Below are 15,334 nucleotides of genomic sequence, written 5' to 3'. Positions count from 1 at the left end.
AACTGCATTGGGACATATTATGCTTGCTTTCCTCCAAGGTTTCAGATTATGCAGGAAATGGCAATAAAGATGAACTGCTTATTCTCAATTCCTCATATTTTTATATCACTGACTTCTCTCCACTTCAAAACTCTTACTTCCTTTTTTGTCACACACTGAATTGATGCTTCTCTTGCAACAGTGAAAGGGCAAGTACTGAATGGAGTAAACAATTTATCCTTTTCTCCTCTAGAGAGGGTCTGTCAAGGTCAGGCCTAAGGCATCTGAGGCAATAGTAGTTAGCTCTGGAATTGTGAAAAATGGCTGTTTATTCTTTGCCTTCTCTGCTGTGTGATCTTGCTGTGTTGCTATTGACTTCAGTGACAGTAGAACTGGGACTCTACAGAGAAATAGGAGTCTTGTTTGCAGACCAGCAATAACAAGATATTTTTCCTACCCTGAGCATGCTATTCAAATATTAATGAACACTAACTGCAACACTATTTTTATTGCAAATTGTTGTCAGATGGGCAGGACTGGAAACATGCTCTCTTCATCACCCCAGTAGATATAGGTCAAATAACTTAGCCGTGAGCTTCCCGCAGTGATGTGCTGGAGTATCTTAACAGTGATCTGAAAGAAGCAGTTGTGGGCCTAGGATGCTACTAATGTGCCTGTGGCTGTTCATGACATGTTGCTTTATACAAGGGAAAGAAAATACTATTTTTATATGGTAAAATTCCCTTTATAATCAATAGACTTATAGTAATTGAAAACAATGTTGGGACAAAGTCTCTTTTCTGGAACTGTTAACAAATATGTCTACATGTTTTTACTATGGGGCTGTGAAGTGGTCTTTACCATGATATGGAATGGAAGAACCTTATTTTAGAAGCATATGCTATCACAAAGAACCAAAGCATATTCCAGCCCAATCTACCAAAAATAATTCACCTTTGTGCAACAACTAACTCTGGAAAATTTCAGTCAATAAATTAAGAATTTTTAAATATTGCAGGTTATTCAAAAAATGGAATAGAAAGTACAGTTATACGCAGGTTTGATGACAATAGCTTTTGTTGTTTTGTTGCATATTCTTTTATAATTCCAAGCCAAAAGACTCACAGAGTCCAACAATTCCTTTAATTCAGATATCTATTTCTCTTCCTATTTTTCTATTTCTGTCTGACTGGAATAATATGTGTGCCACTGAACCATGTGTGCAATTAAGTGCTTAATGATAATCCAGCTTTTAGAGTTATTTTATCATTGCCTGTACTTCTCTACCTAGAAAGTTATCTCTTCATTTTACAAGCTAAGGGATTCTTTATATCAAATTGGCATTGTATTTTACATCCTATCTTCTTCTAAGGATAGGAAAACCATGGCATACACTTTCATGAGTCTTTTTTTTTTTTTTAACAGATACGTGAGGTCAAGAACAAAGCATGACATCGACATGAGAATAGGGATACATTCAGGATCGGTTCTGTGTGGAGTGCTGGGCCTGCGAAAGTGGCAGTTTGATGTCTGGTCGTGGGACGTGGATATCGCAAACAAACTCGAGTCAGGTGGAATACCTGGGTAAGGCACCACGTATTTCCCACAGTCAGAAACATTGTCAGCACACAACACTGTTAAGCATGCCAACAGATTAACTCTCTTTACATTGTTCAAGCAGCTGTGACATGTCTTTTTTTGCTCTAATGCAATTGGCAACGATTTGGGAGGATAAGGTCATAAAAGGTGGAAATGGCCAGCCCGCAGAGCTTTCAGAAAAGGCAACAAGGTTTTCTTTCCTTTGACAACTGCTCGGATCTTGACACCACTGTCTCCCAAAAGTGGTCAATGGTTGTATTCAGCCCATATGATACCCTAAGGTAATCCAAATTTCACAGTTAGGTGTTGTCCATTCCTGAGTTTCCCCAGGCTTCATTCTCTGGTCTTTTGCATCCAAATGCTGCTGTGAGGTACGAGGGTGCAATTTAATCCATAACGCACAAAGCGTGGGAACAGTTATGTCTTCATAGGTTGCTACGCTAATAACAAAGAGTTTTGGAGAGCAGGCTCTCTAGGTATTGTTCTAAAAAAATTGATGCTTTAGTAGACATTTGGAGTCGTTTATATCAGCCCATCCGTACGCGAAAATATATTTTATTTCCATCCAAGTACCTAGCTTTCCTTCATCAGAGGTGGCAGATTCACCTGGAGGATAAAATACTATTCCTGCCTGATATAGCCACTATCTCACTGTGGTTTGGAAGTCATAGTCCCTAAATTTGAAGCTTCAGTAGAGATTGCAGGAATGCCCTCTTCACTATCGGTTCCATCTTCCCTTAATGTAGATAGCAAAAGAACGATGCAGCTTTTGGCCACAGAAAGTAGAAGCAATCCATGAAAAGTAGAAGTAGAAAGTAGAAGTATCTATGAACATCTTTATGTAGAAAAAATTCTAAGTGATGTTGTCATCTTGGGTAGTGAGCAAGGCTTTAAGTCATCAAATCTGAGTCATGTGCTGTGCTCCCTACACACACGTCAGGATCTGTCAGAGTGACTGTGTTCCCAGGATGTTATAAAGGTATTTGCTTTATATATGCAAACAGTAGACCCTTCCACCAGTACCCATAGCCCAGCTTTAGATTAATATATATATTTTTAGATGACTAAGAAAGGTCATATGCATCTTTGTTAACATGAGCAAAACGATTAACTAAGTTTCACCATCCACTCCTGCATAAAGTGTAATTTATTACTGTTAATGCATACAACTAATACAGCTTTTAATGGATAATCCTGAGTACACACCACCTTGCTGTTGTCAATAAAAAGCCTGGCTAAGTTGCAGTCTACTGGAGCGGAGTGATTTTCACTCCTGTATATCTGTTTGCTAACAGAGCAAAGCCTGTATGTGACAGCAATTCACTGAGGCCTTCAAAACAGTGATTTACGTCAGACTTTCCTTGGCACAGAGCAGATTTACTAGAGCAGTTCAGGTCACTTTAGCCTCTCCTGCCTTGTCCCCATCCCCAACATTCAAATCCCACTGCCTGCCACGGTGCTGATATCATTCGCATTCCCAAGGCTACACTACTTTTCTCTGCCTCTCCAGCAAAGCTGCCCTCGGGTTGTGAATGGCCCTACTTCTACAACCTGAACAAGGAAACACAAGCAGATATGGATCACAGCCCTTTCTTGAGCACACAGCGGAGTGAAGCAGCTCACCTGCCTGGTGCCGTGATAATCCCTCCACCAAATCTGGGTGCAGGAGGGCATTTCCTCACCGTACAACCTGCACCTGAGGAGAGGGGCTCCACGCTCCCCTCCACAGGATGCATGCACCACCAAGAGCTCATAGACACCAAAGCAAGTATCGCTCAGGGACCGGCTGCTCCTGAGCGAATGAGCCTGACTGTTGTGGTCAGGAAAAATCTGGTGTGCTGAGAAAAAACAATTTCTGGATTTCTGAGAGAAGCAGATGTGTCCGGAACACCTGACAAGGAAACCATATAAGATCCTACAATGTTATTTTAGAGACACTTCTTCTAGGCTCCAAATTTCTAATAGTCTTTTCCCGGTGAATCTAGGTTTTAATCTATTGAACTGGCGTAAAACCTAGCCAATAATTAATTTTCCAGGATATATCATTGACAGGGATCAACTAAAACTTTGGGCCTGATTCTGGCATGACATGTTTTCAAGATTAAGATAGACTTACTGGCTTCAATGCTTAGGTTCCTGATATACTGTGTTTGGTAGAAATTAGAATGTGGCCTTTCCATTATACTTTTTTTTATTTTTTTAAGTAAGCTATGCAAAGGTGAAAGCAGAAAACATTTTTAATCTACCAACTATTTATTAATATTTGATCCATTTAAGGGTAATACATCAATAGCCAGCTCCATGCTGTTATCATTTCCATTATAAAATCCATATTTCACGGCTTTATAATGCAATCTTCTGAAATTATATTAGGTTGAAACTCAGCACAAAGATAGTCACCGTGGCAACTAATGTATCATTTTCTTTCTCTTTCTTCCTTTCCTTTTTTTTTTTTAAATTAGTACTTTACTTAATTTAGCCTATTTGGAATTCTAACCTAGGAAACGCATTGTCTTTCTGAGATATCACATGGTCTGGTTTTAAAGTCCAGGCCAAAAGTTGCTTCCATTCGAGAAACAGTTTTTCTGACATTTGACCACAAAAGAATATTAATCGCTATGGACATCATAACAACATGTCTTCAGACAATGAAAGTTGTACTGAACCTGTATTAACTTCAGTGAGAAGCTGAGACTGGTTTAAAAATGTCTAACATATAAATTTTTGGTCTTTTAATTATATACTGATAGTTAATACTCCTCATAGACCCAGGCTGTGCCAAGTTCTGGTACTTCTGGGCATTTCACAAAGCTTAAAGACAACCAGTAACTTATACAGGACAGTTCTGGAAATGCATGCACATCATACAGGAGCATTTCACCAGTATTTTGTATAACATAACTTTGCAATGGCATCCTTTAATTTCCAGAAGAAAGTCCACAGAAGGTGAGCTGGGACCATTTGCTTCAATGGAACCACGCCATTTTGTGGTGCCTGAGAAAAATGCCCCATTGCATGTCTGTGAGGAATGATTATGAATTTTAGCTGTCTCTGAATATTAGATATTTGATCCCAAGCCTGACTTTGAAAAACTGCTCTGCCTTCAAACTTTGAAAAATGAGCCAATTTTAAAATATCATAAAAGATACACCACATTTACTTGTTTGACTTAGCTAAATGTTTAATGACCATCTCCTCATATTGCATTTTTGATGCTGTATTATAAAGTATTGCCCTACAAACTATGTGGATATGTTTCAGAGGCGTCTGAAATTTCAGCTAAACATAGCAGGTGGGAGATTTCTTGAAAACAGTATTAAGCAAGGCCTATTCTTTCTTTATTTGAACCTCTTCCTATACAGTATTTCATAGCAGTCATAACAATGGATTAGAAAGCCCAAATACCAAAAAAAACCCTAGGTTTGCTTGGAAGACATCTACAGCTCTATCATGCATTAGCAAAACTTACTATCTTCATATGTCTTCTCTTAGGTCCAACTGCACCTTTGTAAAAGCTTTTTTAACTCATCAGTTACCCTTACCAGAGATTATCACTGCACCTCTCTGGTTCTGGAACAGCTCATACAACTATTCCCTAATTCAAGTACGATCAGACTACCAATTTAAATTGTCTAACCTGCCTCAGCTAACTGAAGGAGATTAAAGAGCTTTCACACAAAATGCTCTAATACATAGCATATATTTTCCTTCAACCATATCTACCTGAAATGGCAATTTTGATGTCTCTGACTAGCCTTTTATTTAGGAAGGTCTCTCATTAAACTTCTACTGTGAGCAAAGGTGTCAGGAGTGAATATCAAAGAGTCTTTCCTGTGACAGAACTCTGTGCATTCATGGGAGTTTAGCGATGTGAACACGCCTTGACAGTATTTGCCTCAAATGAAGTTTGTATTTCTAAAGATTTTGGGAATCAGAAATAATTAATGGCATTATGTTGAATACACTATTTTATTTTCAATATAAAAATCATCACAGACAGCAGAAACACCTCTTTTTACCCATCATGTTAAAAGTGATGCCAAGTTCATAATACTCCTTCCTGCCTATATGTACTAGAGCACAATCAGGATTTGCTGCTACTTATTTCACCTCTGCAGGAGAATCCACATCTCCAAAGCCACTCTCGACTGCCTGAATGGGGATTATAAAGTTGAAGAAGGGCATGGCAAAGAGCGTAATGAATTCTTGAGGAAGCATAATATCGAGACTTATTTAATCAAACAACCTGAGGAGAGTCTGTTGACTTTGCCTGAAGACATTGTGAAAGAGGCCGTCAGCTCCTCCGACAGGAGAAACAGTGGGGCAACATTTACCGAAGGATCCTGGAGCCCTGAACTTCCATTCGATAACATAGTGGGAAAACAGAACGTAAGTCAAACTTCCCTTAATGTCTTCAAGTACGAAAGCATGCTTGAGTGCCTTTCAATAATGGCAGCCTCAGAGGAAACAAATTCATCTGTAACCTTTTCTCTAACACACACTGTAAATGCAGGTGATTAAACAAATTGCTTCAGGACAGAATTAACCCATGTATCGAAACTGGGGAAATGCCAGGTGCCCAGGGATTTTTCTCTTTTTTTCTTGTCCAACTGAAATCAAATAATACAGAGCTCAGCTTTAGTTGAACCAATCCTTAAAGAAGTAATCTAAATGTGAAGTAAATGTGACCAAATAAGCTGGGACACTCTGGTCCAAGTATGTATCTTGCATAGCTTCACTGCACTGCCATCGAAGTAAAGAGACGAGCGAATGGACATTCTGCCAGAGGAACCAGCATAGCATAGGTTATTGATATGTAAGACAAAGGAAAAGGTTAGCTAAAAAAAGTACCTTGTGATAAAATTTGACCATTCTTTACTTTCTTTTTTGTGATAAAAAAATAGAAAAAAAGAGCACCTAAGATGTAATTAAGATTAACTGACAGGTGGGCTAGAGTCACGTGTAGTTTAACAGAAATGGGAGACAATAGCAACTGCTCCTGATCAGATCTTTTCCAAAAGCACTGCATGGCTAACTGCTAGCACCCTGGGAACCAGCAATTCTCTTACGGTCATAAAAATCACTTGTGAAGCCTGCTTGCTTAGAGAATTAAAAATGGAAATGTTCGAATGCCCTCAGACACCACTCTTTTCACTGCATTTGAGAGATTGATGAGTCATTATGAAACAAGGTCAGCTGGAGTTGCCTTCCATTTTTCTGAGAGGGATCTGTAATGACATGATATATCCTTTCTTTTGCTGCACATCCTTAGTCCTACTTGTTTGCAATGTCTCTGGGACTTCAAGTGTTGTTGAATGGAGGTCTTGCTTTGTCAACTGTCTTCTGCTTCTTACGAATCTGCTCTGAAGTGATAAACCTTCACAATCTATCAGTCCATGGTGGCATCTTCATCTCTCCAAACTGAACTGAAGCACGGCATAGTCTGCTGTTATATAAAACACTGGTTTTATATATGTTTCTGTACATCTGTGTACATGCATGTATGCTGCATTCACTGTACTTTGTCGACCTGTCTCTTTCTTCCCATTTCATTGAGAACAGAGGTATGAATGCATGCTGCTGTGAATCTCTCTTCTGAACTCTCGCTCTCTATTTCTTCTTTCCCTTTACGGCATTCCAGTTTCTCCGGTCCAAAAAACTCATGCAGATTAGGCTATTATTTTGTTGCTCATTCTCTCAGCTAAACCTGGCCTTGATATCAGCAATGAAGAGGGGAAAAAAATAAAGTAGTGTTTTTATACCAACTTCTGTCTAATAAGATAGTAAAAAGTCTATGAAAATTATTGACATATGTATAAATAAACAATTATCTTAAAATAGATTTTTGTCTTGTGACTACAAACTAAATCAATTTTTAGAATAGTTTTTCCCAATTTCTATTGAAAAAAACTTTTTTCTATTGTTGTAAATTACTATAATTCTATATTACACACGACTTTACAATAAGCCTTTGGGTGGGGAGAAGGCTTAAGAAATCTCCTATTCTATGTTTGATTCAATTGTTATGTAATTTTTAACTTTAAAGTTGAGAAAATATGCATTACTGCTCATAAATAATGGATTTCAGTTCAAAATTCAGATGATAGATTTAAATTATACTAGGATGCAATGGCTTTTTTCCAGAGGTGTGTCAGCCTTGGATGGAGTAAACATTTAATAACATTTATTATGTAGCCTAAAAGTCACTGGCAGCAGCAGATGTTGAGAATCCAAGTAGCAGCACCTCAGCAATGAATCACTCCAGCTGCTTGAACATTTGCTAATAGTATTTAGATGATTTCATTACCCCATATAAGTTACAACAAATTTGTGTAGCTCCACTCACCTATGGCATATTTTTGGCTAGAATTGTGTCTCTAAGAATATGAAATGGCAGAATCTCTTGCCCAAACTCAAATTCATCACAGTCCATATTGTTTACCACAACCTCATTTTGCATGGGTGGCCTAAGTCCATGGACTGAAGGTGTGTTGATGAGATTGAGAAACAGAATAGCCATTCTTTATATACACGGTTATACACATTAACAAAATCTGAATGTGTTTAGAGCACAGTCAGCACAATGTGCCTTAGCTTTAGTTGTGAGGCAAGCCAAGGATGTGAGTGGCTGCGCTGAACTTCAGATCGTGCCTAATATGGATAGAGTTTACTGCTACTGAAACAGGCTTCTGGGGTTCTTTTCTCAAGCAAAGGAAATTGGACAGAAGTCATTTTAAACAGAAATTAAGGGAGCTGATGGAGTTGGATTTCTTCTCTGGGCTACTGCTACAAAATTAGTAGCTGAATGCAGAATGTCATCACTGGTGCTGGAGGCAACCGATGGGACTATAATCGGGTGAATTAGAAAAAAAGCAAATTAAAATTTCTGTGGCTTATATAAGCATATCTTAGTGACGTCTGCAATGAGTTTTATCAGTTATCAAAAAAAGAGATATTTAAAGTCTCCCAGAGACAAAAAATGAGTATAAACACCAGCGGTGGAATTCAGTTTAAAACTGAGACACCAACATTTGTGTATTTACTGATTGTGCTAGGTGTCTATTCTCCCACTCAGCTCAGTTTCTATACACAAGGGTCTACTGTTATTTGAGGTGTTCTAGGGTGGCAGAGCCATCCATGTGTGCCTGATATAACAAGAGACCTATAAAATACTTGTGTTCACCTGGTCTGTTAGCTGGAAGCCATGTAGGAGACCCCGTGATGTGTCCAACAGCATTAGTCACTTATGCTGAAACAAGTGAATCTCCCTAACTAGTGAATTATCTGAATACACTAGGCTCCACTGGCTGTGTTGATTAAGCTGATTCAGCTTCTTAATTGTGGCTATCTATTGTAGTCTGAGATACCCTAGCATACTCCAGCCGGTCCCCAGCCACCTGCCAGAAGCACATGGGCCTCCTGCAGGTCTTGCGTCACACCTCCTAGCTCCAGATTATTGCCTTGGGTAACCTAGGGCATCTTCGTTGACAATAGGTGCGCAAGACTGGGAAAATAAAAGTACCCAGTGTCCATTGTAGAAGCTGAGACACCAGGCATGTAGACAGCTGAATTTAGGTGTCATGTGCCTGAACCAAATCCCACCTGTATCCTGTCTCTTGAAACATGTGATCCTTGTATGTCACCCCAAGACCTGGTTAACAGTATGAAAAAAAACTATTTTAAAGCCTTCTTAGAGCTTTCTAAAGGGTAGTGATCGTAATTTTCCTGCCTTGTTGAAGCCAGGATGATTGGACTTGTTAAATGAAAGCTTTACAGGGATAAAGGAAGTAAAAACTAATTCCCATTATATTTTTTTTAAAATCTCATCTCTGTAAAAATACTTCTAAAGTAGTTCTTTTTTTGTTTATTTCTTTTTATTCATATTGTCATTTACACTCAGATTCAAGTTTGGCAGGGCTTTTTCCTGGCAGAACCTTGTATGCATTCCCATAAAATACGTGATTATTATCCACATCAGGAAAAGACTATACTCATGATTTTCAAGTCAGCAGTGATTTGAGCAGTCATAATGCATTATAATAAGATAGCCTCAGACAGGTAGTCTGTGAAACCACAATAATCAATCTGAATTAGAAGTACAAATAACAACATTGATATGGTTTCCAATAAAGAGCTTAGTATGGAAGTGTAGTGGTCCAAGAGAAATGGAGGGCATTGACAGTGTTTCAATAGTTCCAGAAAGTTTTGGACTATATGATGGTGTGGCAGAATGATACATCTGTAGGGAAAGCTAACTGTGCTACAGTGCACGTGCTAGTTTCATTCCAGGAAAATCTTTACGATTCAACTTCACAGAGCAATCACTATTAAAAATGGTGTTTTCTGGAGGTAGCCAGGATACCATAAAGTTAAAAAATGGCAGTACTAACATTGGCATCTGTCAGCTGGCCCCAGTCCACATTTATCTCCGTAAAAGGGCTGTGCACATGCAACTTTTTCTGTCATGACCAAAGCCATCCAATTAGACAAGAGGCTGATTTTTAAACAAAGTTTTTGAGCCAGATGCTGTTCTTCCCATTCATGTTGCATGGTCTTTTACTAGTGTTTCAGAAATAAAGCAGAACTGATGAGAAGGGCAGAATTTGGTCCATTACAGGAGATGCAACTGTATCTTCCATACAGCTGCTCACAAAAATGTAGGAGAGGTAAAAGGAAGAATCAATATTTCTTTATGTAGACATAACACAATCTTAAAAGATGCATAATGAGGAAGGAGACAGAGTAACATTTGATTAGAACATATTCTTGGGCCAAAAACATGCATGAAATTTTGCTTTATCCTTATTATTGATTACAGGGAAGCGGTTGCCTTAAGTGTATGTATGGGTGTGAGGGAGAGAATCCATCAGACTAAAATGTGAATTTCCTTTTGCTTTTCTCAGGAAATAAATACAACTGCACAATCCAATTTTGTACCAATATCAGTGGCACCATTGCCACAGCAGTGATATTATGGCATGTTCATCCACCACCAAACATAAACCAGTTCATACATTCAGCAAGAAGATGGTTCTCCAAGTTAATTAAGTTAAAAAAAAAAGATTTAAAACAAATTTAATCACTTGTTAGGATGAATTGAGATCATTCCCTCACATAAATGAAACACGATGCCCAACTAAGACTTTAGGTATCAGTGGAGATATAGTAGTATGAATTAATTCTGAGGAATTAATGCACACATCAGCATCTGATGTGATCTTATCCTTTAGTAACTTCAGACCCTTTTGTGAGCTTTCAGCCCAACATACTGAAAACAGCTTTTCTGCGCAGCTCAGTTTGAAAGAGAAGTGTCAACAGTGCCTCAGTCAGTAATACTACAGTATTTTTCCAGTTGACTCAGTGGATTGTTTCTCTGGAGCCTGGCTTTAGCCTTAGAGTTTCCATCTTAAGTCCAAGGCTAAAATATGGATTCAGGTATATCTGAACCGTTATTATCAGAAAGGTTTCTTTGTTTTTCTCCAAACACTGATGATATTAATTTTCTGGAGGGAAGATGGGGAGACCTGAGTAGAGCCGTTTGCCAAACAGAAGCAGCCCTTTCTGTACTGAAGCTAATGGGAAGACTGTCTTTCCCTTCAATAGACAGACTATTTCAGTCCTGATATCCTTGTTCCATCTATATATTTGGCTCTTAAGTTACTCTTCAAAACATAGTACATGAGAAAAAAACACATTATCTGTGACTATGGAGTCTTTGGACTTTAACCACGGCAAAGCAAATTGTCAGTGGAGGTTTCACAGTGTATATGTAAGACCATTCCTGTGTTTTAATGTGCACTGCAAGGTTTGTTAGAAGGTACTTGCTGATTATACTTTGAATATTAACAAGCGAAACCTCCACCTCTCATTGGCTGCATATAATCCCAATGTCCCTAAGAACTGGCTTTCCAGAGAAATCCGGGGATGAATCTATTCCAGCCTCTTATTCCCAGCAATGGCCAAATACAGTAGATCTTTCCAGCAAGGAGCTACAGGATAACTTTTCCAATGCAAAAGAGTATATTTATTGTCCATAATAATTTTAAAGTGTATTCTGCTGTGATGTATGAAGGTTTATATCCTTTCCATTCATTAACATTTTTTAACCTTTGGGAATATCCTAGAGTTTGTTTTCCCATTCAGCCTGTTTCTTCACTGTGGTTTGTATCATGAAACAGTACTATGAGATGGGATTGAGTTATTCTATTTACGAAAGCAAACACTGCCTCTTTCCTGAAGGTGAAGCATCTTTTGTACTATCTCCACTAGCTTTCCTTTGCAAAACTGTGCAAGACTATTTCTTCCTTTTTTTTTTTTTTTTTTTTTTTTTTTTTTGATTTTCAGTAGTCTATGAAAGAATCAAAGGAATAATGTAATGGAGATGACTTTTAAAAAATAATATGAATTACAGTTAAAATATAATGCCTAACTGTAATCTAGACTGGCTGAAATATACCAGTAGTGAAGAAGAGCATATTATCTGAAAGCCGATGCTGAAGTAATCCGAAATGTCATCTTCTTCACTCCTGCCTAAATGATCTGTTCCTTAACTACTCACATCCAGTAACGTCAGTGTCAAGGAAAACATCTTTTCTCCTGTTTTGCTTGTGACTTCTGTTTCTGTAGCTTCCATTCTTAGTTGTTAAAACACACCATAGAGTTAGATACCCTGCTGTGATTTTAGTGTGTACTCCCCTCATGCATGCTCTAATAATTAATCAGCATAATCTGGAAGAGGAAATGTATTCCTAGCATTCAGTGCACCAGCAAACCTCGTAGTCTGTATAAAACAGGACATTAAAGTACCCCACTTGATGTACTGTATGTGTTTAGTGGAACAGACATTATTTTACACTTCTGTAGATTTCATTGAATGAATTGCATGGATGCTGTAATGGTTTGCAATGCAACATGATCTAAAACATTGCATTTTTAACCCAAGGGGACCAGCAGGTTTATTCTGTTTGCATGTGCTTTCCCCTAGACTCTGGCTGCCCTAACAAGAAATTCAATAAATCTGCTTCCAAACCATCTTGCACAAGCTTTGCATGTCCAGTCTGGGCCTGAGGAAATTAACAAGCGAATAGAGCACACCATCGACTTACGGAGTGGCGATAAATTGAGAAGAGAGCATATCAAGCCTTTTTCACTGATGTTTAAAGACTCCAGCCTGGAGCATAAGGTAGCTGGGTCTTGATAGCTGCATTATTTGCAACTCGCATTGTAATAAATGTCCTCTGAATTAGAGAAGCTCTAGGTTCTAGCTTTGCATTGTCTGTTTTCTGGGTTTGTTTTTTGTCTTTTTGCTTTGTTTCAGAAGTTTTCAGAAGTTGTGACTGAGCTGGAGGTCATTAACGAATAGTTTTGTGATGTAGGTGTTATAATACTGCAGTGACTATATTTCATTGTTGGAAAATCCCTACACTGAGCAAACTCTGCTCCTGAAAACAGCAAAAGCCATTTGCCGGATTTCATTTGCTTTCTGGTATAAGCAGAGTTTTTTCTTCAGATGACAGATTGCTTTAGCACAAAGAGTGATTGACCATATTAATAAACTGACACTTCTATTCAATACATATATCTATATTTATATAGATATGTTACTTTCATTTAGTAGTAGGATCCATCTGATGTCCTCTAGTCAGCTGCTATTTTTATTTCTAGTCAAAACCAATCTGTCAACTCTTTGTTTTGGACATCCCTTTTTTAACATCTGCTTCCAAGAGGTAAATGTTGTTTATATCTTTGCTGTTTCTCAACAGCAGCATGATCTCACTAATTCCTGTTTCAGTCTACATTCAGATAGAAATTTTAAGTTTTTAATTTAATTTAGAAGAAAAAGACAAGGGAGAATTTTCCTTGAAAACTGACCACACTGGGACTTTCTGCACAGATTTCAAATTATTTCATTGGTTATTAAAATGCAGTAATAGGAGTTCTGTGATGAGATGTGCACTTAGATGGAAAAGAAAGAAAAATGTCAGAGAACTGCAGCCATGGAGGACTACTTCTCCATCGTCACTCCAAACTCTGCTGAAAAATATACTTATTTAGTTGACTTATGACAGTCCTCAGGTGGTAGCAATTGTAGGAGTTTGATGAAGGCCAGTGGAAAGGAAAAATATTGCTTCAAGTTTATCTGACCCCTTATTTTACAAGTAGTCGTACAGAAGAAAAAAAAGAAAGTTTGTTTTTTTAAAAAAAGAAAAAAAGATAGAGAGAGCAAGAGGGAGAGAGAGAAACACAATTTCCCCCTGAGGATATTTATGATATTGAGACCCTAAAGCTGAATGAGACACTACTGCTGCGACAGAAGATATGAAGATAACACCTCTTTCAGTAAGATCACCACGCAAAGCTGACAGGAACCCAGAGCTAACCTATAGCTAAAGAAAGATGTATTTGAAAACCCACTTCTCTTATCAGGGCAGAGATGATCAATGGTGAAGAACTCTCCACTTGTCCTGTAAGGCCATGCCAGGGAGGAAGCCAAAACTACCAGGGACGAAAGGCTTCAGAGCAGGAGTCTATGGCTTGGCGGCTCAGGGCTTGCTTTGGTGGGGTTCCCTGGATTCCATGCTCTGCTCCCAGGTCTCTTAGTGACTTTATATGAAAAAGACATAGATAAAATTAGCATTAGTCTTAAGAAGAAGAAGTGAAATCCAAGATACCTGATCTGTGAGCTCCCATTGAAAGGCCCAAGTCATGAGTACCTTGAATCTTTTCAAGACACAAGTTTTAAGACAAGGTGAAAAGGTCTAGACCAGAATGTATGTAACTTATCAGGTGGGGCATGGTGAATTTGGGGGTGTATTTTGTGCAAAAGAGGAAAACTGGGTTTGGTTTCAAACAATTTCCTGAGTGAGCAAACTGCTGAATGAGGGTCCCAGACTTAAGTTACTATCTAACATAAACAAGGCCTGACCAAGGGTCAGAGTTAATGACGACTGTCCAGAACCTGAATATACACTTTGTTATCAGTTTAGACTGCACAATTAGCAACCACAAAGAAAATGTAGGCAGAAAGGGTTGGAGCTCATTAAAATACAATTTAAGCAAGAGGGAAAAAAAAGCCAATACCTTAATCCATCACATTACATAGGTCAGATCTGAAATATTAACTAAGTTTTGGATTACACCTGGATGACAAAAAAGTCTTTTAAAAAGTCAGCTTTTTACCAGTTATGATGCATCTTCTTCTCAGTATGATATTTCCAACGCCAGCCTATGTCGTAATGCTTCAAAAGTGGTACATATGTTCCATATTTCCTTAGGTCCTTATCTCAGCCAGCAAGCACAGGCAACGCAAACACAAAACCCCTTCAGTAAAGTGGACTGAGTCTTCTTTCTGCCTTCTAAATTAGGCTAATTTTAAGCGCTGTGCAGAAGTAAAAGTAGAAAATATCAACACTGTTTTATTTGCTCTGCTTCATCCGCGTCTTACAGTTGGAGAGCTGCCAGCCGGCAGCCTCCGTCTTGTGCTCAGGGTGCCAAGGCCACCACGGGCGTGCTCAGCGAGTGACAGGGAATGCACCCGAAGGCAAAGGGATGGTGCGGGTTAAGGACAGGTGAACCACAGTGTGCTCTTGGTTATAGGCAGGGGCAATGTCTCGTGAGAAAATGTGGGACACGTCCCTCCCTCCCCTCCTTGTTTGCCAGTGCAGTAATTACAGGTTTGCCCTGGTGGCTTTAGTGTTAAATCACAGTCTAGAGGCAGTCATGAAAAAATAATGGGGGAATTGTTTTTCTACAGCAG

General features: G+C 38.6%; 1 protein-coding gene across 3 annotated transcripts in view; it reads left to right on the top strand.

Annotated features, from left to right (window-relative positions):
• The window catches only part of ADCY8 (adenylate cyclase 8), a 127,936-nt gene that overhangs the window by 72,110 nt on the left and 40,492 nt on the right, over positions 1 to 15,334 (top strand). For 2 of the 3 annotated variants that reach the window (XM_026113701.2, XM_064507876.1), the window contains exons 6-8: positions 1,405 to 1,563; positions 5,697 to 5,967; positions 12,563 to 12,760. In XM_026113701.2, coding sequence (XP_025969486.2) covers positions 1,405 to 1,563; positions 5,697 to 5,967; positions 12,563 to 12,760 — 628 coding nt within the window. The remainder of the gene's footprint in view (positions 1 to 1,404; positions 1,564 to 5,696; positions 5,968 to 12,562; positions 12,761 to 15,334) is intronic. The other variant, XM_026113702.2, reaches the window with a different exon arrangement.

Source organism: Dromaius novaehollandiae, chromosome 2, assembly GCF_036370855.1.
Source record: "Dromaius novaehollandiae isolate bDroNov1 chromosome 2, bDroNov1.hap1, whole genome shotgun sequence".
NCBI lineage: Eukaryota > Metazoa > Chordata > Aves > Casuariiformes > Dromaiidae > Dromaius > Dromaius novaehollandiae.
The sequence above is the reverse complement of the archived record's forward strand: the minus strand, read 5'-3'. Positions and strand labels throughout refer to the sequence as shown.